The sequence below is a fragment of the Muntiacus reevesi genome, chromosome 3 (genome assembly GCF_963930625.1).
Source record: "Muntiacus reevesi chromosome 3, mMunRee1.1, whole genome shotgun sequence".
Taxonomy (NCBI): domain Eukaryota; kingdom Metazoa; phylum Chordata; class Mammalia; order Artiodactyla; family Cervidae; genus Muntiacus; species Muntiacus reevesi.
Genome location: NC_089251.1, coordinates 158,534,621 through 158,559,205, shown reverse-complemented (window position 1 = coordinate 158,559,205; position 24,585 = coordinate 158,534,621). Strand labels below are relative to the sequence as shown.

Sequence of the window (24,585 nt, the reverse complement as noted above, 5' to 3'; positions counted from 1 at the left end):
GCTCAAACTGCACTGCGCACGGTAACGCCAGGAGGAGACTGCAAGCGTCCACCCACGGGAGAGCTGATCATGAATATTCAGAGGGCAGACGGCAACACCACACGGGCGCAAACACAAGGAAACAAGCTCCCGGATCAACGTGAACAGATCCCAGCAATATCACACTGAACAAGCTGCACTAGAATACACGCAGTGATTCCGTTTATAAAGCACGTCCACTGCGGGAAAAACCGTGGCCGTGTTTATATTCACCCAGGAAAAACAAGACGTACAGGAGATGGTGATGTCGAATCCAGGAATGGTAACTCCTGGAGGAGAAGGACAGGAATGAGGCTGGGGAGCTGCAAACAAAATTCAGCTGCATTGAAAATGCTTATCTCATTAAGCTGAATTACGGGTACAGAGGCGTTTATTATGGGGCTTCCCTGGCGACTCAGTGGTAAAGAAACCTGCTATGTCAAGAGCATGGGGTCGCAAAGAGTCGGACACGACTGAGCAACTGAACTGGACAGAAGGGAAAAGGAGAAGCTCAACAAAGAGGAGTGGAATGCCGAAATATTTAAAACGAAGTGACCATGAAAAAAACACTTTTAAAAGCTCTGTTCTTACTCATCCTCCATGAAAACATTCCCAAGGAGGAGACTGTTCCAGTGTCAAAGCTTTTAACTGTGAGTAACACCGTTTAAAAGACACGGGCACTCACACTCTCCCCTCGCAGACCCTCAGGCGCTGAGACGTGAGGTGAACAAACGGTCTAGGAAATAATTTCTTTAAGATAGGTGTTGGCAGTCAGAGCTTACTGACGTGGGAGCACCACAGAGCCCTCATAAAAAGCAGGGAAAGTATCTTCCTTTCTTCTTAAAACTCTCCCTCAACACAGGTTTGCTCCTGTGACCCGTGGCAGGTTTGGAACGACCTTGTGGAAAACTCACAAAAAGAGAGAGAGAGAGAAGCCAGAAGCAAATAAAGGAACGGACTCCACACTGAACACTGTGCGGTGTGGCCGGGCCCCCTGTGAGCGGTGAATGAGGTGGTCCGAAGCCGACTCAGCGAGCCTGAGCAGAGCAGGCTGTCAGGGAGGACGGGAGGGCCTGCTGGGCGGGGGGAGGACTGGGGCGCCCCTGTGGCCCCTGGGCCTCCCACCGTCACGCCATCGGCGGTGCCTTCCTCCACGGCCTCCCCTGCAGGGCGAGCTAATCACAGCCCTTCCACCCAGGGCTGTCTCGAGGATCAGACATAAATATGGAGCCTGCACGGAACACAGTGAACCCGGGGTGTGGGCACGCCAAACCACCAAGAGACACAGAGATTTCACGACAGAGCCACGGTTCACGTCCCTCCAGACAGCAGACAAGCCGGGGCTAGCCCGCCCCACCTGCCGCGCGCTGGCAGGGGCTGCGCCCACGGGCTCCCCACGTGCCCCGCCAGCTCTGCCACCCTCGTCCCTGGCTCCACGCACCCTTCCACTCTCACATTCACCATCCCATCCCCTCTACCTCTCCTAGAACCACCCCCGATCAGACTGTCTCCAAAGATTCCGGCCAGATATCTTTAGATTTACAACTTGCCAGCAAGTCCTCTGCACAGGTTCTGGGTCCCAAGGGCTATGGGCGGGGTCAAAACGCATGTTTGTTACAGCAGTGATGAGCTCCGCCCTCACAGACTCTGCTTTCTTGGAAAGCCACATGGTCTTGTGGTAGATAGATGATAGACGAATCTGTAATTTATGCCACACGTGTGACAAAATCTTACAGCATTCATAATTAATGCAAGAATGTTACACGTGTCTCCTTAATTAGATTGAAGTGAAGTGAAAGTTGCTCAGTCATGTCTGACTCTTTGCAACCCCATGGACTATCCAGTCCATGGAATTCTCCAGGCCAGGATACTGGAGTGGGTAGCCTATCCCTTCTGCAGGGGATCTTCCCAACCCAGGTCTACTGCATTGCAGGCGGATTCTTTACCAGCTGAGGCCCTAAAAGGCAACCCTTGGGTCATCACTTAGCCTAAAAAATGAGATGAAATATGAGGTCCTAAAGTTCTTGCTTGGAATTAGAATTTGTTTGTTGAGGCTTAATCCAATTAAAATATCAGAATTTATCTTTGTAAGTTTCCAGTAGATAGTTGTATTTAAATTTTAAAATATCATGCTTTCTCTGTAGGAACTTAAAATTTGATATGACATTATAGGAACAAATGAATATACAGGCTTTGATTCTAACTGTGAAAGGGCTGTGGGGGTAGGTGTTTTAGACAGAAATGCACTCAGGAACATCCGTACATTTTCCCCATTATGTATTCAGCTGCGATGCTCCAAAGGTGACATAAAAATAAAAATAGCATACACATTTTATTGAAAAGAGCAAACTCAAAGATTGCTTTCTGTGGTAATAAGGCCTGAAATGAAAATATAAGATCAATGCTTGAGATATAAAGGTTCTATCTTGCCTAAAACATGACAACCCAAATAAAAAAACGTTTTTTTACTTTGCAGGCTGATTTGAATTTAGTTTAAGGCACAAAATCACCACCTGTTATCAGATCAGTGGGCTCTGGGTCCTGACTCCCTACTGCAGGTTCAAAACCTCGAGGAGCGTTCACAGAAAAGCAAACGCCAGTGCAAGGCTCCTCGTGAAGGGGGGCGTGGGGGCCTCCACATGTGAGACTCTTCAGTCCCTTCAGTTAGAGCTACAGCCCAGACCTATGGATTCAGCAATTCCTGCCCACTTGAAAAGAAGATGGTGGACCTGATAGAAGATTATTTAAATTGATTAGATTTCAACCAACTGTACCCTATTTATATTGAGACCCATAGATCCGAGTGCTTGTAGAAGTTAAAAGGGATTCCTTTGAAACACGCTGACCTGTTCACAGTGGGAAAACCCCCTGCCTTCCTGGCTCTATTACATGAGAAAAGCAAGCAACCCTGGGACTTCAACTCTGCAGAGACATATCCCAGACACACCCACCTGGGAATCTGGGTGTCCAGGCAGGGCTGGAAAGGGTCTTCAGAGTGACCCCAAGTCACAGTAGGATGGCAGGGTAAGACGCAGAAGTCACCGCATTTGTGCCACAAATGATACCATCAAGACAATGAAGACAACCGAGAAAATGGGGGAAATACCTGCAAATAATATATCTGCTCAGTTCAGTTCAGTCGCTCAGTCGGGTCCAACTTTGCAACCCCATGAACCGCAGCACGCCAGGCCTCCCTGTCCATCACCAACTCCTGGAGTTTACCTAGTAAGTGGCTTGTATTCAGAACATATAAATAACTCTCACAGCTCAATAATTTAAAAAATCACCGAATATTTTAAAAAATGACAAATGACCTGAATAGGGATTTCTCTGAGGAAGATAGGGCCAACAAACTCATGTAAAGTTGTCCAGTACCACTAGTCATCAGGAAACACAGCCCAAAGCGCAGTGAGACAGACATGGCTTCATACCCTCTAGGATGGCTTCACACCCCCTAGGATGGCTTCACACCCTCTAGGATGGCTTCACACTCCCTAGGGTGGCTTCACACCCTCTAGGGTGGCTTCACACCCTCTAGGATGGCTTCACACCCCCTAGGATGGCTTCACACCCCCTAGGATGGCTTCACACCCTCTAGGGTGGCTTCACACCCCCTTGGATGGCTTCACACCCCCAGGATGGCTTCACACCCTCTTGGATGGCTTCACACCCCCTAGGATGACTTCACACCCTCTAGGGTGGCTTCACACCCTCTAGGGTGGCTTCACACCCCCTAGGATGGCTTCACACCCCCTAGGATGGCTTCACACCCTCTTGGGTGGCTTCACACCCTCTAGGATGGCTTCACACCCCCTAGGGTGGCTTCACACCCCCTTGGATGGCTTCACACCCCCTAGGATGGCTTCACACCCTCTTGGATGGCTTCACACCCCCTAGGAAGACTTCACACCCCCTAGGATGACTTTACACCCCCTAGGATGACTTCACACCCTCTAGGGTGGCTTCACACCCCCTAGGATGGCTTCACACCCTCTCCAGTGGCTTCACACCCCCTAGGATGGCTTCACACCCCTAGGGTGGCTCCACACCCCCTAGGATGGCTTCACACCCTCTAGGATGGCTTCACGCCCCCTAGGATGACTTCACACCCTCTCCGGTGGCTTCACACCCCCTAGGATGGCTTCACACCCCCTAGGGTGGCTTCACACCCCCTAGGATGGCTTCACACCCCCTAGGATGGCTTCACACCCTCTCTGGTGGCTTCACACCCTCTAGGATGGCTTCACGCCCCCTAGGATGACTTCACACCCTCTCCGGTGGCTTCACACCCCCTAGGATGGCTTCACACCCCCTAGGGTGGCTTCACATCCCCTAGGATGGCTTCACACCCCCTAGGATGGCTTCACACCCTCTCTGGTGGCTTCACACCCTCTAGGATGGCTTCACACCCCCTAGGATGGCTTCACACCCTCTCCGGTGGCTTCACACCCTCTAGGATGGCTTCACACCCCCTAGGATGGCTTCACACCCTCTAGGATGGCTTCACACCCTCTCTGGTGTCTCTGGAGCAGCAGCAGGTCTTGCTGAGAAACTGCACCCGTCGGTCTCTGCTGGTGGGAATGCAAAATCTGCAGCCACTTTGGAAAACAGTCTGGAAGTTTCTCAAAAACTTAAACATGGTGTTACCATGTGACCCAGCAACTTCAGTCCTAGGTATTACCCAAGAGAAATGAAAACACATCCATACAAAACCCTGTCCACAAAGGTTCACAGCAGCATTAGTCACAATTGTCCAAAAGTAGAGACCACCTACACCAAAGCCTCTGACCGCGCAGACCACAACAAACTGTGGGGAAAATTCTTCAAGAGATTGGGAACACCAGACCACCTTACCCTAACCCTGAGAAATCTGTATGCAGGACACGAAGCAATAATTATAACCAGACATGGAACAACAGATTGGCTCCAAAGTGGGAAAGGAGTACATCAAGGCTGTATATTGTCACCCTGCTTATTTAACTTATATGCAGATTACATCATGAGAAACGCTGGGCTGGATGAAGCACAAGCTGGAATCAAGATTGCCGGGAGAAATATCAGTAACCTCAAATATGCAGATGACACCACCCTTATGGCAGAAAGTGAAGAACTAAACAGCCTCTTGATGAAAGTGAAAGAGGAGAGTGAAAAAGTTGGCTTAAAACTCAACATTCAAACAACTAAGTTCATGGCATCTGGTCCCATCACTTCACGGCAAATAGATGGGGAGACAATGGGCACAGTGACAGGCTTTATTTACTTGGGCTCCAAAATCACTGCAGATGGTGACTGTAGCTATGAAATTAAAAGATGTTTGCTCCTTGGAAGAAAAGCTATGACCAACCTAGAAAGCATATTAAAAAGCAGAGAAATTATTTGCTGACAAAGGTCCATCTAGTCAAAGCTATGGTTATCCAGTAGTCATGTACGGATGTGAGAGTTGGACCATAAAGAAAGCTGAGCCCCGAAGAATTAATGCTTTTGAACTGTGGTGTTGGAGAAGACTCTAGAGAGTCCCTTGGACTGCAAGGAGGTCAAACCAGTCAATTCTAAAGGAAATCAGTCCTGAATATTTATTGGAAGGACTGATGCTGAAGCTGAAACTCCCAATACTTTGGCCACCTGATGCAAAGAACTAACGCCTTGGAAAAGACCCTAATGCTGGGAAAGATTGAAGGCAGGAGGAGAATGGGATGACAGAGGATGAGATGGTTGGATGACATCACCAGCTCGATGGAAATGAGTTTAAGCAAGCTGTGGGAGTTGGTGGTGGACAGGGAAGCCTGGCATGCTGCGGTCCATGGGGTCGCAAAGAGACACGACTGAGTGATTGAACTGAACTGAACCAAGAGACCACCTAAATGTCTGTCAGCTGATTCGTGGATAATAATACGTGCTATGTCCATGCAATAGAGTATCTGGTGATTAAGAGAAATATCTGCTACAACACAGATGAACATGAACACATAATGATAAATGAATGAAGGCAGTCACAAAGCATCTTGTATTCTGTGACTGCATTCATAAAAAAATGTGCAGAACACACCAATCTATAATGACCAAAAGTGATTAGCCATTAACTCGGGTTGTTGGGGGTGGGGCACAGTGGATGGAGAAATGAATGGTCACGGAAATGGGTTTCCTTTTGGGGAGATGAAAAAGGTCTAGATTGTGGTGATGGTCATACAGCTCTGTGATACACTAGAAACCCCGGCGCTCACTGTCTACTGAGAAGCGGTGAACTGAATGGTATGTGAACTAGATCTCATAAAACTCTTTGAAAAAACAGGAAAAAAAGTCGTAAGATTCAAGGGAACCTAGGACAGAACAGCTCCTCACACAGGTGATTCAAAGAACTTTCTTGGTGCTTTTCATGAAAATGGAATTTAAAGAACGAAGCAGCGTGCATGCTTCTCATGTATCTGGTTTTAATTCTGTGTCAGTTCTCAGGGAAATTTTGGAATTTTTCAAAGACACCCCTCCGCCCCATCCCCCAAAGACACTAGCAAAATGTATGACAGACAATCGCCCAGGATATTTGCTTCCTGACAATGCAAGAGAATTTAGGATAGGTATTTAACACATATTGGAAATGAAGTTTCTGGGGGTATAAACAATTCTCCCTTAGCAAAGGTATAAAGCAACCACACACGACTTAGAAGCTGGGTAACTTTAACTGCACTGCTAACAAGTATCCTTATACCCATGTAAACTGAACTGAATTTGGTACTACAAAAACAGAAAGACATTTGGCTCAACACCTTCACATCTAATTTAACAATCTATCAGTATATGGAAGAAAAAAAAATACCTGTAGATTTTAGTTACAGACTACAGGATTATTTTTGTCTGTGAGGGAGACAAAATTCGGAGTCATACTTTTGAGTCTTGGGGAAACTATAACATTTTGCGTACTGTTTGGACCTACAAGGCATATGAAAGCAATCTCCCTGGATATGGCACAGATAGACGCGATTCTGCAGAGCGTGGTAACAGCATCTGATGACTTCTCCCCGTGAGTGGTACAGAAAGCTCCCAACTCTCTTCCCAGCCCTGTTCTAGGAGCAAAGACTTTCTCAGTCTTGGCAGCTCTGGGCTGTAGGTGTTTACTCCGTGTCTTCCACAGCTGATACACAGATGGACACAGAGGCATGTTTATCCCCAGATCCAAACAACCAGGAAGCTAGGGCTATGGTTTAAAAATAGAACTCTTATGAAAGAGAAAAATGAACTAACCATGAATAGCTAAACAATTTAAGATCGGAGATTTACTCTGAGCACAAGTTCCAAAACATACACCGATGGTAGAGTCAGCCCAAATTCAACCTGGTCTCTGCTGACATTTGGAGAGGGAAGAGAGGAGGGGGGTTTGTCAACTTATCTGGAAGATTAACTGGGAGATAAAGATAATGAGGCTGTTACTTAGTTGCTTTTCTAGAGTGACTTGGTTTTCAACTGGGGTTCTCTGGGATCCTGGAGTCCTGTGATCTGGCCACAGACCCATGGGGGACAGGGAGGCCACAGGGAGACCCTACCATCCCCTCGCAAGCAAACTGGCTCTTCTGCAAAATCTATTTCACATACTGCAGCTCTGCATGAGATGTTTGAAATAGGGTGCCTGTGTAATAGACACAGGGACAAACCTTGATTCAGGTTTACTTTCAGGGTTACTATAGGCTGCATGAAGCACAAGCTGGAGTCAAGATTGCGGGAGTAATACCAATAACCTCAGATATGTAGATGACACCACCCTTATGGCAGAAAGTGAAGAGGAACTGAGGAGCCTCTTGATGAAAGTGAAAGAGGAGAGTGAAAAAGCTGGCTTAGAACTCAACATTCAAAAAACGAAGATCATGGCATCTGGTCCCATCACTTCATGGCAAATAGATGGGGAAACAGTGGAAACAGTGAGAGACTTTATTTTTTGGGGCTCCAAAATCTCTGCAGATGGTGGCTGCAGCCATAAAATTAAAAGATGCTTGCTCCTTGGAAGAAAAGCTATGACCAACCTAGACAACATGTTAAAAAGCAGAGACATTACTTTGCCAGCAAAGGTCCATTTAGTAGAAGCAATGGATTTTCCAGTAGTCATGTATGGATGTGAGAGTTGGGACCATAAAGAAAGCTGAATGCCGAATTGCTGCTTTTGAACTGTGGTGTTGGAGAAGACTCTTTAGCGTCCCTTGGACTGCAAGGAGATCCAACTAGTCAATCCTAAAGGAAATCAGTCCTGAATATTCATTGGAAGGACTGATGCTGAAGCTGAAACTCCAATACTGTGGCCACCTGATGGGAAGAACTGACTCATTTGAAAAGATCCTGATGCTGGGAAAGATTGAAGGTGGGAGGAGAAGGGGACGACAGAGGATGAGATGGTTGGATGGCATCACCAACTCAATGGACATAAATTTGAGCAAGCTCTGGGAGTTGGTGATGGACAGGGGAGACTGGTATGCTACAGTCCATGGGGTTGCAAAGAGTCGGACACGCCTGAGTGACTGAACTGATAGACAGGACCCATTAGGTTAAATGATTCCATCATTTTCTGTGATATAATACTGCTATAGCTACGGTGCTGAACCACAAGGTTGGATTTTTATATTGACCTAGGAATACGGAAACACTGTAAGGTATATTCTGAATTATCAAAAGCTTTATTTTATTTAGAAAAGCTTTAGTGTCAAGTATATTTTATTAATTGGGGGCTCCCCAGATGGCTCATTAGGTATAGAATTCTCCTGCAATGCAGGAGACACAGGTGACATGGGTCCAATCCCTGGGTTGAGAAGGTCCCCTGGAGGAGGAAATGGCAACCCACTTCAGTATTCTTGCCTGAAAAATCCCATGGACAGAGGAGCCTGGTGGGGTCCCCTGACCCCTACAGTCCATGGGGTCACAAAGAGTCAAACATGATTGAGCGACTGAGCAGAGCAGCATATTTTATTAATCTGGACTTATTTGGAAATGGGGAGTTGACAAACTGGAATATTCATGTAATCAGAAAATACCTGTCTGCCCTTTTTCAAGATAAAGGACATTTACTGGCTTTGAATCACTCACTCTTCTTACTCTCTTGTTTTCAATTTATTTCTGGACTCCCATCTCCTCTTTATATCTCTTGCTATTTATTTCAACACAATATATTTTGCTACCAAGTAGCTTTCTAGAGGGGCTTCAGGGCTTCTAGAGGTGGCTCAGGGTAAAGAATCTGCCTGCAATGCAAGAGACGAAGGCAGACGCGAGTTCGATCCCTGGGTCAAGAAGATCCCCTGAGAAGGGAAGGACAACCCACTCCTGCATTCCTGCCTGGAGAATCCCATGGACAGAGGAGCCTGATGGGCTACAGTCCCCGGGGTCTCAAAGAGTCAGACACGACTGACGTGGCTGAGCACACACATGCACAAGTTTGCTAGAGATAGAAATACTTACTGGTAAATATACCTGAAAAAGGTATTCTGCAATGGCTCTGGGAGCATAAAGGCATTTACTCAGAGTGTGGCTTATTATTTAAAAAGTGTATGAAAGCAAGTCATTTTTCTCCAATTAAGCATGACATCACCACGGAAGTCAACGCAAAAAGCTCTCTCTCTTCCCTGTGAATTAAAAGATAATCAAACCAACACAGACAGTGGTGGCTGAACAAGGGAGAGGAAATTAATGTGAATTTCCTGAGTTCTGCCCATCACCTACAAGCAAAAATCAAGGACACAATTTAAAGGAACGAATTCACGTCAGTTGAAACAGATGAAATCTGAGGCAATCACATTACATGACCCATGATGCCAAACACTTAGAAACGCTTTGAGTACAAAGTCTGTGGATACTTCCAGGGTAGAGATGGCTGCTTGCTCAGGAGTCTTATCAGGTATATCATAGGTTTGTAATGTTTTGCTTTATGTAACAAATTCCTTCTAGTAATTTATCAAAATACAACCACCACAGTAAACAAGTACTGCTGGGAAAAGTTTGGGCGCAAAAGTATAAGAAAAATAATGCAAGGAAACCAATGTTACAATGTTTTCACAAATTTTATTCTATAAAATGAATATATGCATATTCATTTTTACATAGAATTATAATGCTGAATAATTTTACGAAGTAGGAAGCTAAGTACAATAAATAAAATACTCTTTCTAGAATCAATACCCACTGCTATCTTGTTTTGAAATCTTATTTATTTAAATTATTATTTACATAGTCTAGATTTTAGACTGGAGACTATTATGAGAAATAAAAGTAGACAGAAAAGGAACAAAAGGATTCTCAGACTCACTGAACACACTGCAGGAATGACTGTGAACATAATACAGTTCAGTTTTTTGCACCAAGAACTATATTCAATATCCTGTGATAAACCATAACGTAGAAAACTATGAAAAAGAATGTATACATATATACGCACCATCGAATCACTTTGCTGAACAGTAGAAATGAACAACACTGTAAATCAACTCTACTTCAATACAATAAACCTTTAAAAATACATCAAGGTTTTAAATGAATAAAAAGGTAATTTTCTCAATTTACCATCTCAGTGTAACTGGAAAACCTGAAAAAAATGTTTCTACTATGTTTTGAAACATAAATTTAACAGTAGTATTATATTTTCCAAATAATATACATTATTATCCTATTAAGACATGCCCTTAATAACCTATTAAGACACATCCCTGTTCTTTACAAGTAGCCATTTGGCAGAATTCTATCAACATTCGCAAAACTGTTGGAGACACCGCATGTGTCTCTTCATCCTAATGGACGAACACCCTTAATAGCATCAGCCGGGTCCAGCCGCCCCCCGCTTCAGGGATGCCGACAGGCTGTAACTACCCTGGGACCGCTCAGCCTCTCCTGTGCTTGCCAGCATCCTTCGGCTCTCGCCAGAAGCATCGCCTCTCTGACACACAACGTGAGCAGGAAGGGAAAGTGAGACGGAGGAGACATCCCCCTTGTGTAATTACAGAAATCAACAGCAATGTGTTTCAACGGGATGCCCAGCTCTCTGGGTCTGAAGCCCTGGACCCGGGCGGGGGGTTGGCCCCACTGAACTCTCGGGTGCCCCAGGAGAGGGCGGGGGAGGGTCCACATGCTCATTCCTTCACCACTGACCTTAACGGAGCACCTACGTGCACCAGGCACCTGCTACCGGGAGCCCGAACTTAAACACAATGTATACTTTGAAAGCAGATCCCCTGGTGATTTCTGTAGAAAGAAAACATCCTCAGGAAAGCATTTCCCCGGCCAGCGGGAACAGAACAGAACAATCTGGTCTAAACATGTTATTTAAGATCTAGTATACATCATAGTGGGGCTTCCCTGGTGGCTCAGCTGGTGAAGCGTTTGCCTGCAGTGCGGGAGACCCAGGCTCCATTCCTGGGTTGGAAAGCTCCCCCAGAGAAGGAAATGGCAACCCACTCCAGTATTCTTACCTGAAAATTCCATGGACGGAGGAGCCTGGTAGGCTACAGTCCTTGGGGTCGCAAAGAGTCGGACACGACTGAGCAACTTCACTTTATACATCATAGTAGTTAAAGGCACAAGCTTTGGAGGCAAACTGAACCAAGTTAGAGTCTTGATTCCCTACTTAAAATCAGTATGACCTCATTCAAGCTATTTGGCTTGTTAATACAGTTTCTTCATCTATGAAAAGGATATAATTATACCTATTTTAGGATTCTAGTAGAGAGTTAATTAGATATGTCAGGTTTTACTTGCATAAAAAAAAAAAACCACCCAAATCAAACTGGCTTAAACAATAAGAGAAACTGGTTGGAAAACATAACCAAAATGTTCTAAAGTAGTAAGGACTTCAGGCATGGGCTGATCAAGGCTCCAACCTCATTTCTCTTCAGCTCTGTGTGTTGGTTCCTCTGTTGAATGGGTAACCCCCTGCTCTCAGAAAGCTGCCAGGCTCCATGCCTCCTTGTTTCTCCAGAGCCAGTGAACAAAGGTCCCAAGTTATAATCCATTTTGACTGTCTTAGATGACATGCTCAACTCTGAGCTCATCACCATGGCCAGGAAAACACCACATTTAGTGTGTGCACATATACACATACACACACACATAGTTAAAACACATGTACACATAAACTTAAATATTTATAGAGATCTGATCATTTTAATCTCCAGATTGTCAAAGTGAATATTTCACATTGGTCTTTGCTGAGAAAGGAAACTTGTATTGTTTAGTTTTCAAATAGTTCAGGCCCCTTCACCTTAAAATTTATAAAATGCAAGAAAGACCTGCTGGCTGGGAAAATAATAGTCACTTCAACCCTGGTTTTGCCTCTACTTTTTTTCTCCCAGATGGAGAAGCTCTGGGAGTGAGACTACCCATCGCCCTTTCAGTGACATATGTGTGTCTGGAAATAGGAAATGCACTTGAAGGGTAATTACAGACAATCACGTCTTTCAAACACAAACGTGAGCTGTTGATGCTGGCATAATACTGCAGAAGAGTGAAATTCATAATTATGTTGGTTACAAAGAATTCAGGGAAGCAAAACAAATCCTTGGAGTTTCCGTTCTGGAGTCTTTCCTCATAGACACTGAAAACTGTGAAGTCAGTCTTGTGGGCTCCTCACAAGCATTTCCACTGTCCTGTGAATGACAATACACTTGTTCAGTCACCAAGTCGTGTCTGACTCTGTGCGACCCCACAGACTGCAGCCTGCCAGGCTCCTCTGTCCATGGGATGCTCCAGGCAAGAATACTGGAGAGGGCGACCATGCCCTCCTCCAGGGGATCTTCCTGACCCAGGGATCAAACCTGGGTCTCCTGCATTGCAGGCAGATTTTCTACTGTCTGAGCCCACCAGGGAAGTCCTACATTTCCATAATGCTTTAAAGAGTTTCCAAAACGCATCTGACCCCGCCAGCGGTCAGGGGTGTCCCCCTGGGCTGGGGGAAAGGTGCGGGCTGAGATGAGCCCAGGGGTCAGGCCCGCCAGGTACAGGAGGGCAGGGGGGCCTCAAGTGGCACTCCTTCAACAGTGGTGCAGGCGTGAGTTCCACGGACTTCAAGCCCAGGTGTGGGGCTGGGGTGGGGAGCGCCCAGAAAACCCGGCCAGCTGCTGTGCCCCTAAGAAAGGCGCCCGAGGTCACAAGCACGGAGGGAATCCTTCACAGAGCCAGGCTGCTCCAGAGACGGTGAGGAAGAGGAGGAGGAGGAGGAGGAGGAGGAGGAGGGAACCTGCTTGTCCTGAGCCAGACAGCGGACTTGTAGGCTCTGAAGTGGAATGATGTATCACAACCACACTAGGAGTTCAAAAGCCTTCAAATGGGACTAGAAATTGCTTTAAGACATCACAAAAGCCACCTCCCTGGAATTAAACCTATTCCTCGGCGAGAGCTGGCTTTTAAAATAAAAGCCCATTTGACTTTCATCGTTTTAGTTTTTAAAAATTGCTAGCACTAAAACATTTTGAAATTTCTGAATCTGCTTTTAAAATGTTGATAGTTCCTCAACCCTTTTAAGACACTTTACTGCTCTAAGAAATTTTAAGTGATGACAATGTCTGGCTTTTGCATACTTTTTACTGCGGATGACACTCTACCAGCTACACTGTGAAAGCAGATTAGACGCTCTACCTGTGGAAGATTCTAGAATGCCAGGCAGCCGACCCACAGTGCGTAAGCAGGACCTACAGTTGAAGGACGGACAGTTCGGGTCCTCCTCAAGCAGATGTGTGGTTTTGTCGTGGTATCTTAGTGGCTTTAATCCTCCCCACATTATTAGTCTCAGGTCATGGTCATTTTTCCTACATTTAAACCCTCTGAACCCAAGTCCTACAGATAATTTCTAGGCACATGGTAAATGTTCTGTTAATATCTGAGACTGTTTAGTTGCTTGTTGTTCAGTTGCTAAGTCGTGTCTGACTCTTGCGACCCCGTGGACTGCAGCCCACCAGGCTCCTCTGTCCATGGGATTCTCCAGGCAAGAATACTGGACTGGGCAGCCATTCCCTTCTCCAGGGGATCTTCCTGACCCAGGGATTGAACCGGCATCTCCTGCATTGGCAGGCAGATGCTTTACTGCTGATCCACTGAGGAAGCCCAATACCTAAGAGAGACTTCCAAAGAGACCTCCACGGACTTCACACGTGTCGCAGGAGACGCCGGCCCCAGAGAACACGTGTGCGGGACACAGCAGGACAGAGGTCCCGACGGCCACTCATGGCTGGACCCGGACACAGAGCCCCCAGAGCAGAGCTCCATGGGTCCCAGATGAGACACACGTGGGCTCAAGGTTTTATGCAAATTCATGCACAGTCAGGAGGCTCAGAGCTCGCACAGAGCGGGGCCCACCTGGAGAACGCCATCAGAGGGGATGGGGGGGTGGTCCTCCCTACCAGCCAAGGGAGCACCACTGCCCCAGGCCCCGCCTGACTGTGCAGGAGCGTCTGTGACCTTGTGAACTTTCTCAAAACCCAGAACTCTGCAGGAATGGGGGGCAGAGCCCAAACCAAAGGGAGGAGCTCTGCTCGGGACTTCTCCAAACAGCACCCTCCTCGTGAGACGGGGCGCTGCTCTGAGCAGGGACCACCCTTGCAGACTGGGACTCGGGCAGCGCGCTCCATGTCACCCTCGGTCACATGGCAACAACTCCTTTCCCCGGTTCCCATAGGACGTCCCCGTCCCAACGCAAGCTCTCCAGGGCCAGGTGCTGGCCCTAAATCCCAGCCATGGGTCAGCTTCCCTGGGGGAGGCCGGGCATGGGCAGGGCCTGAGTGGCAGACATCACAGGAGGGGAGGACCGGAGGGAGGACTACCACAGATGGAGCAGGCTGGGGGCAGGGCGGGGAGGAGGGACGAGGATCCCAGAGTAGGTGAGAGGCCTCTCCTAAGCTCCCAGACTACTGAGATGCTCTGGGCAAGTGTCCGTCACCCCTAGTGAGTACACGCCCTATGGGGTGGAGTGCTCTCAGAGGTACCCCTCCTCCGTCTCCCTCACGCACGAACACAATCACAGTGACTCCAGCTGGTTCGTTTTCACAAATCACTGTCACTTTCTTACGCCCATTGTTGGTGTTCCACGGTCGTGAACCCAACCCAGGAATCGAACCAGGGTCTCCTGCATTGCAGGTGGATTCTTTACCAGCTGAGTCACAGGGAAGCCCAAGGATACTGGAGTGGGTAGCCTATCCCTTCTCCAGCGGATCTTCCCGACCGAGAGTCTCCTGCATTGCAGGCAGATTTTTTACCAACTGAGCTATCAGGGCAGCCTTGGGAGCTGGCAAACCAAAGCTTTTGGAGAAGATCGGGTGCTGAGTGTGTGCTGGTTGGAATAGGTCAGGGCTGTCTGACCAGTGGTGTTCCTGGGACCCCCTTTAAGGGATATCAAGGCACACAAGCAGATTTCTAACAATAACAGGTGCTGCTCATGAAAAATTATTCTGGCACTTGCTAAAGACAGTGAGGAAGACTTTATTCAAGGGACCACTACCATGGGTTTGCAGCAGGGGAGCGAGATGGAGCTCCCATCCCATAAGAGGAGGACCTGGGGCTGGGGGAGGATCTGCAGCCCAGGGGCAGGTGGGGGGCAGGGCAATTCTTCGTAAACTGAGCTGAAGGCAGGTCAGGGTCGCCACACCTCGCCTGGGGGACGTGGGGGTGAGGAACTGGACCACATGCCAAGGGTGCTCAAACACTGAGGCTGGCTGGGGGTCCTCTCTGAATCGACACAGCAGGATTCTAGCTGAAATCGGGCACGGTGGGCTCACCAAGGACAACACAGAAGCCCAAGGCCCGGCCAGTGGGAAAGACGGGCTGGGAGAGTTGGGCTCAAGTCTGAAGGGGGAGAGCTCTGTCGGCGCCCATCTCGTGGCTCCACACTCTGCCTCTTGCCCGCCTGGGGATCAGCCACAGTGAGCAGACTGTGTGAAACATACTCACAGCCACCGCAGTCACCTCTCCCCCCGGGGTGCAGGCTCCTGGGGTTTAATTACACCTGCACCACCATGACCGCGCCTTAGCCAACTCACTGGCAGGGAAGGCTTCCTACACCGCTGCAAGTCAGATACAATGAACAATATTTTATACTGAATATATTTGAGCCGCTTGCTTGATTAAATCACACTGCAGCTTTGTAGACTATCTGCTGGTAATTCCTACTTGAGTTTAATTTACTAGCTTTTACCAGTGAAAATACATCAGCTGACACGTGATGCTGCTGGGGGAAAAATACAACACAACCCAGCGTCATTGGAAATAATAGCAGTGCATTCTAGAGAATGCTTTTAGCTACACTGGCTTGCTTACTTAACACGCACAGAAGCTTGGACCAAAGAGCCTTTCTGGCGCAACTACTGGTTCCCAGCTAGACTCACACAGAACATACTCACCCCCAGTCTCCCCACATCTGAAAGGGCACTGCTCACTGGAGCCCCATAGGGACTAATCCACACCTGGGCTCTTGCGCAGACATCACTCTTTACCTCCTGCTCCAGCCTCTGTCTCAGAGTCCCAGCAGCTGTGACCCACTTATTAATTTGCCTCACCTAAGAAACTGTCCACCTGACATGCAAGAAACAGCATGCAATCCTGGGTAATTGCCAAAGCAGTTGATGTGGACAGATATGCCATTTTTCACTTAGCGTGCTTTTATTTCATTCCTGCACTTCTAAATGCATTAAAAATATACACAAATAGTCTTGGCGAGGGCATCCCCAGTAGCTCAGATGGTAGAGCATTCACCTGCAATGCAGGAGACCCAGGTTCGATCCCTGGGTCGGGAAGATTTCCCTGGAGGAGGAAATGGCAACCCACTCCAGTATTCTTGCCTGGAGAATCCCATGGACAGAGGAGCCTGGTGGGCTACAGTCCATGGGGTCGCAGAGAGGCGGGCACAGCTGAGTGACTAACACACAAGTCTCGGCAGACGTTGTGGAGGACGTTCAATGAATAGGCCAAAGAGGTGGAAGAAAAAGGGGCGCATCTGCACAACAGACTCACGGACACAGAAACGGACTTGTGGTTGCCAAGCGGGAGGAGATGGGGGAGGGACGGATGGGAGTTTAGGGTTCACGATGCAAACTGTTATACACAGGATGGATAAACAGCAAGGTCCTACTGCAAAGCATGGGGAATTGTATTCAATATCCTGAGACAAGCCACAATGGAAAGGAATATGCAAATGAATGTATATATATATATATATATGCATAGCTGAATCACTCTGCTGTACAGTAGAATTAACACAACACCGTAAGCCAACTATTATTGTTTAGTTGCAGAGTCGTATCGGACTCTTCTGTGACCCCATGGACTGTAGCCCTGCAGGTTCCTTTGTCCATGGGATTCTCCAGGCAAGAATACTGGAGTGGGTGGCCACTTCCTTCTCCAGGGGAGCTTCCTGCCCCAGGGGTTGAACCCTCATCTCCCGTTTGGCAGGCAGATTCTTTACTCCTGAGCCACCTGGGAAGCCCAAGCCAGCTATACTTCAATCAAACAATTTTTTTTTTTTTAAGGGGTGAAATCTCAATATGTTTAGTTGTCTTTTTACATGTTTTTGAATAAGAAACAATACTTTGGGGGTGTTTTCCTAGATGTAAGGAAAGAACGTGTGTAATGAAATTGCAAAGATAAGCAGATCACAAATAAGGAATTAAGTCTGGTGTCTTCAAAATGGAACAAAGCATAAATAAGTAAAACAATAAGCAAATTAAGTATTCACTAAAATGGAATTCCCCAGTGGCTCAGCAGTTAAGGAATCTGCCTGCAATGCAGGAGACCCAGGAGACACAGGTTTGATCCCCGGGTGGGGGGAAGATCCTCTGGAGAGGGAAATGGCATTCCACTCCAGTATTCTTGCCTGGAAAATCCCATCAAAAGAGGAACCTGGGAAGTTACAGTCCACAGGGTCCCAAAAAGTCGGACATGACTGAGCACAAGGGACATGCTGAGGCTGAAAATGGACTATTTCTGTGGTCTCCACCGACCTGTCGCTGCTGCTGTCCAAAATCCCAATAAAATAAGGATTAACATAGAATTTCTTTGGGTGCATTTACTGAAACTACCTGAAAATTATTTTAATTGCAAATGGTTTTGCTGGAAACCTCCCAACATCAAGAAGAGCTTACCAATCAAGGATCAAGAATAAGTTTGAATGCTTTAACTTTCCAGGAAGTTTTTTCTTCCCCCAGAATGGAGCCAACATTGCTATATTTGCTAATAGTCCCTTAACTTTTATTTTATGAGGATACCACGTTTCCTTTAAAAAGGAAAAGGGTGAGTAAAATGTATTCATATGTGCACATAGATAATGGCTGATTATCTGTAAGCATTGGAAATGGGAACAAATTGACAATTGATATAATTAACCACTGAACTCCAAAGATGCCAGTGATTTCACAGGACTTCCACCCTACAGAGCAGTTTCCGTATGTGTCTTTGCCTCTCTCCCTAGATGTTAAATTCGCTGAGGGTAGGGATCCGATGTTTATTTCTCAACTGCTTAGCATGGGGCACATGGTATGTGCTGAAAACTCTTTGAATGTGTAGATAATTGAGCAAATAAATGAATGAAACTCTTCTCCACTCCAGAGTTCACCATATCAAGACCCCAGGGAGTGCGTGTGTTGGTGCTAAGTCACGTCAGTCGTGTCCGACTCTGCGGGACCCTATGGACGGCAGCCCTTCAGGCTTCTCTGTCCATGGGATTCTCCAGGCAAGAACACTGGAGTGGGTTGCCACGCCCTCCTCCAGGGGATCTTCCCGACTCACACTTTCCTCTCTGACGTCTCCTGCTTTGGCAGGCGGGTTCTTTACCACTAGCGCCACTTGCGAAGCCCCACCCCAGGGAGAGGACCTGCCTTTTGTCCTTCTCATTCATCCCCAAATGTCTTTCAGTAAAAACATCAAAATCAGGTGAAACGACAAACGGAACCAAATTCCTGGCTTTGCTGCTGCTGCTGCTATTAAGTCACTTCATCGCTTCATCGTGTCCGACTCTGCGACCCCACAGACGGCAGCCCACCAGGCTCCCCCGTCGCTGGGATTCTCCAGGCAAGAACACTGGAGTGGGTTGCCATTTCCTTCTCCACCTGGCTTTGCTAACCCCAAGCAAGAGAAGTGTTCCCTAAATGAACCGATCTTGAGTACTGATCCATTTAGCAAACTGGTAGATAAATCTTACCCCGAGTAAACGATATCCCTTTTCATTAGTCAAAGCCCAGTATTCTCTCCAGAATGTCTCCTGGCCAACCTCTCTGAACCTGACCAAGCCCCGAGCCATGCTCTGGAACCTGTGCACACTTGGGAGGTTTTCCTGGGGTACCGAGGGGTGGTGGTTAGGCCTCCTTCCCCAAGATCTGCTAGGTCAGCACGGCGATGGCAGGGCGGTTTCTGATCTAGAACTCGCCTGAGCTCTGGTGCCTCGGCTTCAGGACCTGCGCTGTAATGCATTCCTGGACCCCAGGTGATAGGCAAGATAAGGACGAGGAACAGCGGTATCCAAGCCAGATGACGGGAACTCCATCTTAGCCAGAGGGGCCACTGCTATCGAATGAATCAGGCTGGAAAACAGTCTGTGAGAACTGATCTCTGCCTTTCCTTCCCCAGGGTGCTCAGGACGGGCGTCTCAATGATTAATTAATTACCAGGCTGGAACATGGCACAAGCCGTGGGATCTGCAGGCCTCGGAGGAGATGGTGCGGGGGGGGGCCGGGGTGTGCGATCTTAGGCTCAGACAGCACCAGTAGACGTTGATCAACATGAAAAACATCAATAAATCTGGGAAATACTTTATCAATACCCATAGCTAACAGTGACTGATCACTGATTTTATCTTCCAGTCTCCATGTTAAACCTTTATGTATGGTAGCTCGGAATCATGAAATAGGAGTCACAATCATCCCCATTTCACAGAGGAGAAAAATGAGGCTGAGAGAGTTGAAGGAACTGCTCTGCTGTGAGAGGTAAAAGTGAGACTCCAATTTCAGTGGCTCTACTGCAAAGCCCACCGAGAACTTCCCAAATTCCAGAAAAGGTTCTCTAGGGTAATTTTAGGTTATGGAGCACATTCCAAAAATATCCCCTAGAGTAGCTTTCTTTTTAAAAATGAAAATAGCCTTCATCTGTGCATCTTCTAAACCATGGTAAATTCCAAAAAAACACACAACCTGAAATGGCTAAAATTAATAAGAGACAGCACATGCTCTCATAGTAAGAACTTCCTGTCAAACATGTTAGAAGCATTAAGCAAGCCATTTTGCTTCCCTGGGCCCCATTTTTTCAACTATAATGTGAACAGTTAGATGAGGCAATAGTTACACCTTCTAGAAGTGCTATGGTTCTTAGGCAATGCTGCCAATGACCTGAGATCAGAGCTTTCTTGGGGGTGAGGGTCTGGCAGAGGCTGAGCCCTGAAGCCTTTCTAGGGAATGCACATAGAAATAGATTCAAGATATCCAAGTTCCATTTAGAAGCCCCCCAAATCATCCTTGCCAGTCGATGATTTAGCCAACTGAGCAGGCACAATGCTGATACACTATAAAAACATTTAAGCTGTAATTTATAAACAGATTCCAAATCTTATATTAAGCAACCTGGCTTCTCTGTTCATTAGAGTTTACCAAATGCTGAGTTCTAAACCTAAAAGTCAAGTCAAATGTAAAAGCAAGTATGAAACACAAAGTCTCTCCCTAGGAGCCTTTTTGATAAAGATGATACTGTTTCAATCTCCAAATATAATAACTACTGCTACTTTCCTGTTAATATCACTAGATACTGAATTTGAACAAAACAAATTTTTCAGTCTATTTTAAAATATAAATTTCACAAAAAGAATTAAAAAATAAGTTTCTTACAAAATGAGCTATCTTTTTCATTAGTCCAAACAGAGGAAATGCACATCTGTATAAGTACTTTATACGTCCTATTTCTCAAACTCAAATAACTGACAAACCTCCTTCCTAAATTTCACATTTTTTTGGTGAGTGGTTCTTGGTCTCTAATCTGTAACTGAATGAATGAATGGTGGTGGTGATTTAGTCACTAGATCATGTCCGACTCTTGCAACCCCATGGACTATATAGCTTACCAGGCTCCCCTATCCATGGAATTCTCCAGGTCAGAATACTGGAGTGGGTTGCCATTTCCTTCTCCAGGGGATCTTCCCAACCCAGGAATTGGTCTCCTGCATTGCAGGCAGATTCTTTATTGACTGAGCTACTGAATAGACAGGCTTCTTTGGGGAATGCTGGACGGCAGCTGGGCAGGAATATGGGATTTACTGGACTGAAGTACAGGTCAGCACTCAGTAGATGCCCCGGCAGGTGGAGGTACCATGAGGCCAGGACTGCTGCGTCCTAGGTGTCGGGACCTACAGCCCAGAACAGGGCTACGAACACACACAGTAGGATCTTAGCCAACACTTGCAGGAAGACTTGGTTGTTAAGTTTTCAGCAGGATTCTCAGGTTCTGCTCTCAGGGTTTTTCCTCCCTAGCAGTAGAATGAGGATAGTAACACATGTCTACCTGGATTTTCACAGGGATCAACTAGGAGTAGCTGTTGAGAGTGTCTGCAGAGAGTGGAGCACTGAATCAGTGCTGGGCATCTTTATCAGCACTTCTGTCCACCTCCAGCCAGGGCACCTGGGTCACACGAGCTGCTCAATGATCATGTGCAGACAGACTACATTTCTCCCTCATCCGCTTGACCTTCTGCATGCCTGATGGTTTATTTATAGTTTTATTTTGTATGCAGAAATTTTATTTTCACACTGAAGCAACATCACTTCTTTGTCCCCACTCCCGACTTGGTTCCTATTGTATTCTTTTTTGAGGCACTTCCACAGCCCAGAACACCAGTGGTAAATGTATCTGGCCCATAGGATTCCTGGCATCCAGGAAGGTCAGTGTTTAGGCTCCTTTTCCTAAACAACACCAGAGTTCACTGCTTCCCCTGGGCAAGGACATGAATGGAGGGAGACAAGAAGCTGTATAATAAACTTGGCATTTAGGCATGAAGGTAAAAACTCTTCTGAGTTTCTGCTCTTGTGCACTTTGGTGTTTTTTAAATGCCTGACATCCAAGAAGATGACTTATCCCAATGAACTTATGCTTCATTTATCAGCATGAGGTTTAAAGGTAGCCCTCCTCCATTATTGAATTATTGAATTAACAGTTGTATTTGAAAGATAGGTTTTATCCTCAGAAACCAGTCACAAAGATCCTACCTAGTCCTTAAAATTCTGATTTAGTGATTTCATAACAGAAACTTTTAAAACAAGTCCTTCTCTGTTGCTTTCATGTCTACTCCAGAGCTTCGCTTAAAGATCTCTTGTTACAGAACCCACGCCTGTATCTAATATCATGGCAGCCAGGACAAAGAAACCCAAGATGAAAAATGTGACATTGTTCCCACTGATGTGACTTCATTAGAAGCAAACACATCAAAACCTCCATAGGTGCCAGCCTTGTGGCAAAGGCGAGGACAATGTCAAAAGAAATCTCTAGGTTGTGTCCACTAGCTCCACCTCCCCCCCCAAAAAAAACCCCACAATGTCTCTTTTTTTCACTTAAACATGCTTCACAGTTTGGTCATCTACAGACTCAACTACGTAGTTTGGACACTGGAATGCAGAGAATAAGATGTGACTGTTGAAATACAAAACACATTAGAGAACCGTGCACAGACCACTTGGAAACCCGAAGATGACAAGATGCAGGACCGGAGAAAAGGGTCCTCTGGGTTTCAGAATGAATCCATATCACACCCAGAAGCACAGGGCTATTGCATCAGGCACTTTACTACGGAGCACCATTTCAGACTAGTCCAGGTGGATTGTGGTGCTGCCCTTAAAAAAAAAAATCCCTTTTTGTCAATTCTACACTGATTTCAAATATACAAACAATCTACACTACATGGTAGTATCTGTGTGGCTTTGGGTCTCTGTAAAATAAACCTGATCAACACCAGCCGAGGGTGGGGCTTGGGAGGCTGTGTACTTGGGACTTCTGAGGTGCCACCCCGAGCGGCACAGGCTGAAATCCTCTCCACCCAGAGCACCCTGTGGGCACCCGGGGTGACTACCCCAAATCCTGCACAAAGCGTGGAACAAAACTGGTTAGAGATTCAACGCGGGCAGAGCTTAGTTCCCGCTGAGGATCCGAAGACCCGTCCAAGGATTTACCAAGTCCCGACAATAACGTTCGGTTTTAGGAAGATCGGAGCGGCTCTCAACTTTAGCTCCCTGACACGGGTCGCAGGGTGACCGTGCATCTGACAATCGTAAGGGCTCGCGACGGCCCCAAGACCCGCAGCCTCCTCCAGGGCGCGGCGGGGACCGGGGTACCCGCGCGCTCAGAGGCGAGGGCATTTACCTCGAGTCGGCTAAGACTGGAGCTCTTGGAGCGCGACTTCTTGCGCAGGTACACGGAGAAGAACCTGCGCACCGTGAACTTCTTCATGCTCAGCTCCATCGCCCGGCGCCCAGCCGCGAGGAGCCGCAGGGCCGGAGGACGCGCATCCCCGGCGCATCCCAGGCGCGCGGGGTCAGGTCCGCTCGCGGGCGCGAGCGGCCGGGGAGCCCGGGACGGAGGCCATCGGCGCGGGGCTCGGGCGGCGGGCACAAAGGGCAGGCCGAGCCGGCCACAGCGGCCGGGGGCCCAGCGCTCCCGCCTCCTCCCTCCTCCTCCTCCTCCTTCTCCTCCTGGTCCAGCCTGCGAGGACCAGCCCCGGGCAGCCCCGCCCCTCCGCGCCCCGCCCACGGCCACTACTGCCAATCAGCGCCCGCCGCTCCGTCCGGCCTCCGCCACTACGACCAATCAGAGTCTGCCGCCCCGGGCTCTCCCCTCCCCCTCCTCCTCCACCTCCTGGTCCAGCCTGCTAGGACCAGCCCCGGGCAGCCCCGCCCCCCTGCGCCCCGCCCACAGTCACTATCGCCAATCAGAGCCCGCGGCCACGCCCGGCCCTCCGCCAGCCAGCGCGGGCCAGCCCCGCCCCCTGGGCCCCGCCCACAGTCACTACCGCCAATCAGAACCCGCCGCCCCGCGCCCTCTGCTACTACGGCCAATCAGAGCCTGCCGCCCCGGACTCTCCCCTCCCCCCCCTCCTCCTCCTCCTCCTTCTCCTCCGGCCCGGGAGAACCAGCCCCGGACAGCCCCTCCCTGCCCGGCCCCCCACCACTACCACCAATCAGAACCCGCCGCCACGCCCGGCCACGCCCACCTCCTCGTTCCCCCTCCACTGCCACCAATCAGCGCCCAGCGCCCCACTGCCCCAGGCTCTCGCTTCTACTCCCCGCCCCCTCCTTCCGCGTACGCACTCGCTGTGGCTCCGCCCCCACCGCCCCTTCCGCCAATCAGCGCCCTCGGCGGCGCATTCCTAATGAGCCCGCGGAGGGGACCGCGGCGCCGCGCGGGGCGAGCTGCGCGGCTGCTCAGCAGTAGCGACTGTCGCTGTCTCTCTCTTTGGTTGGCCTGCTGGGCTGTTTCCCTAGCTTGGGGTGTCATTATGTTTTCTTTCCTTAAAGCATCCATATAAGGACTTGGCCCCCATGCGTTTCTGTACAGAACAAAACTTTGATTGCTGATTAGCAAACACTTCTAGAAAACGGAACAAGA

The 24,585-nt window shown here is 48.1% G+C and overlaps 1 protein-coding gene across 3 annotated transcripts in view; it reads right to left on the bottom strand.

Moving 5' to 3' along the window:
• RPS6KA2 (ribosomal protein S6 kinase A2) overlaps nucleotides 1-24,585 on the bottom strand; it is a 331,320-nt gene that overhangs the window by 139,605 nt on the left and 167,130 nt on the right. Inside the window, exon 1 of one of the 3 annotated variants that reach the window (XM_065930996.1) lies at nucleotides 23,344-23,653. The exons of the other annotated variants lie outside the window; for them this stretch is intronic. Coding sequence (XP_065787068.1) covers nucleotides 23,344-23,442 — 99 coding nt within the window. The 5' untranslated portion in view covers nucleotides 23,443-23,653. Of the gene's footprint in view, nucleotides 1-23,343; nucleotides 23,654-24,585 lie in introns of those variants that run through there. 3 annotated transcript variants of the gene reach the window in all.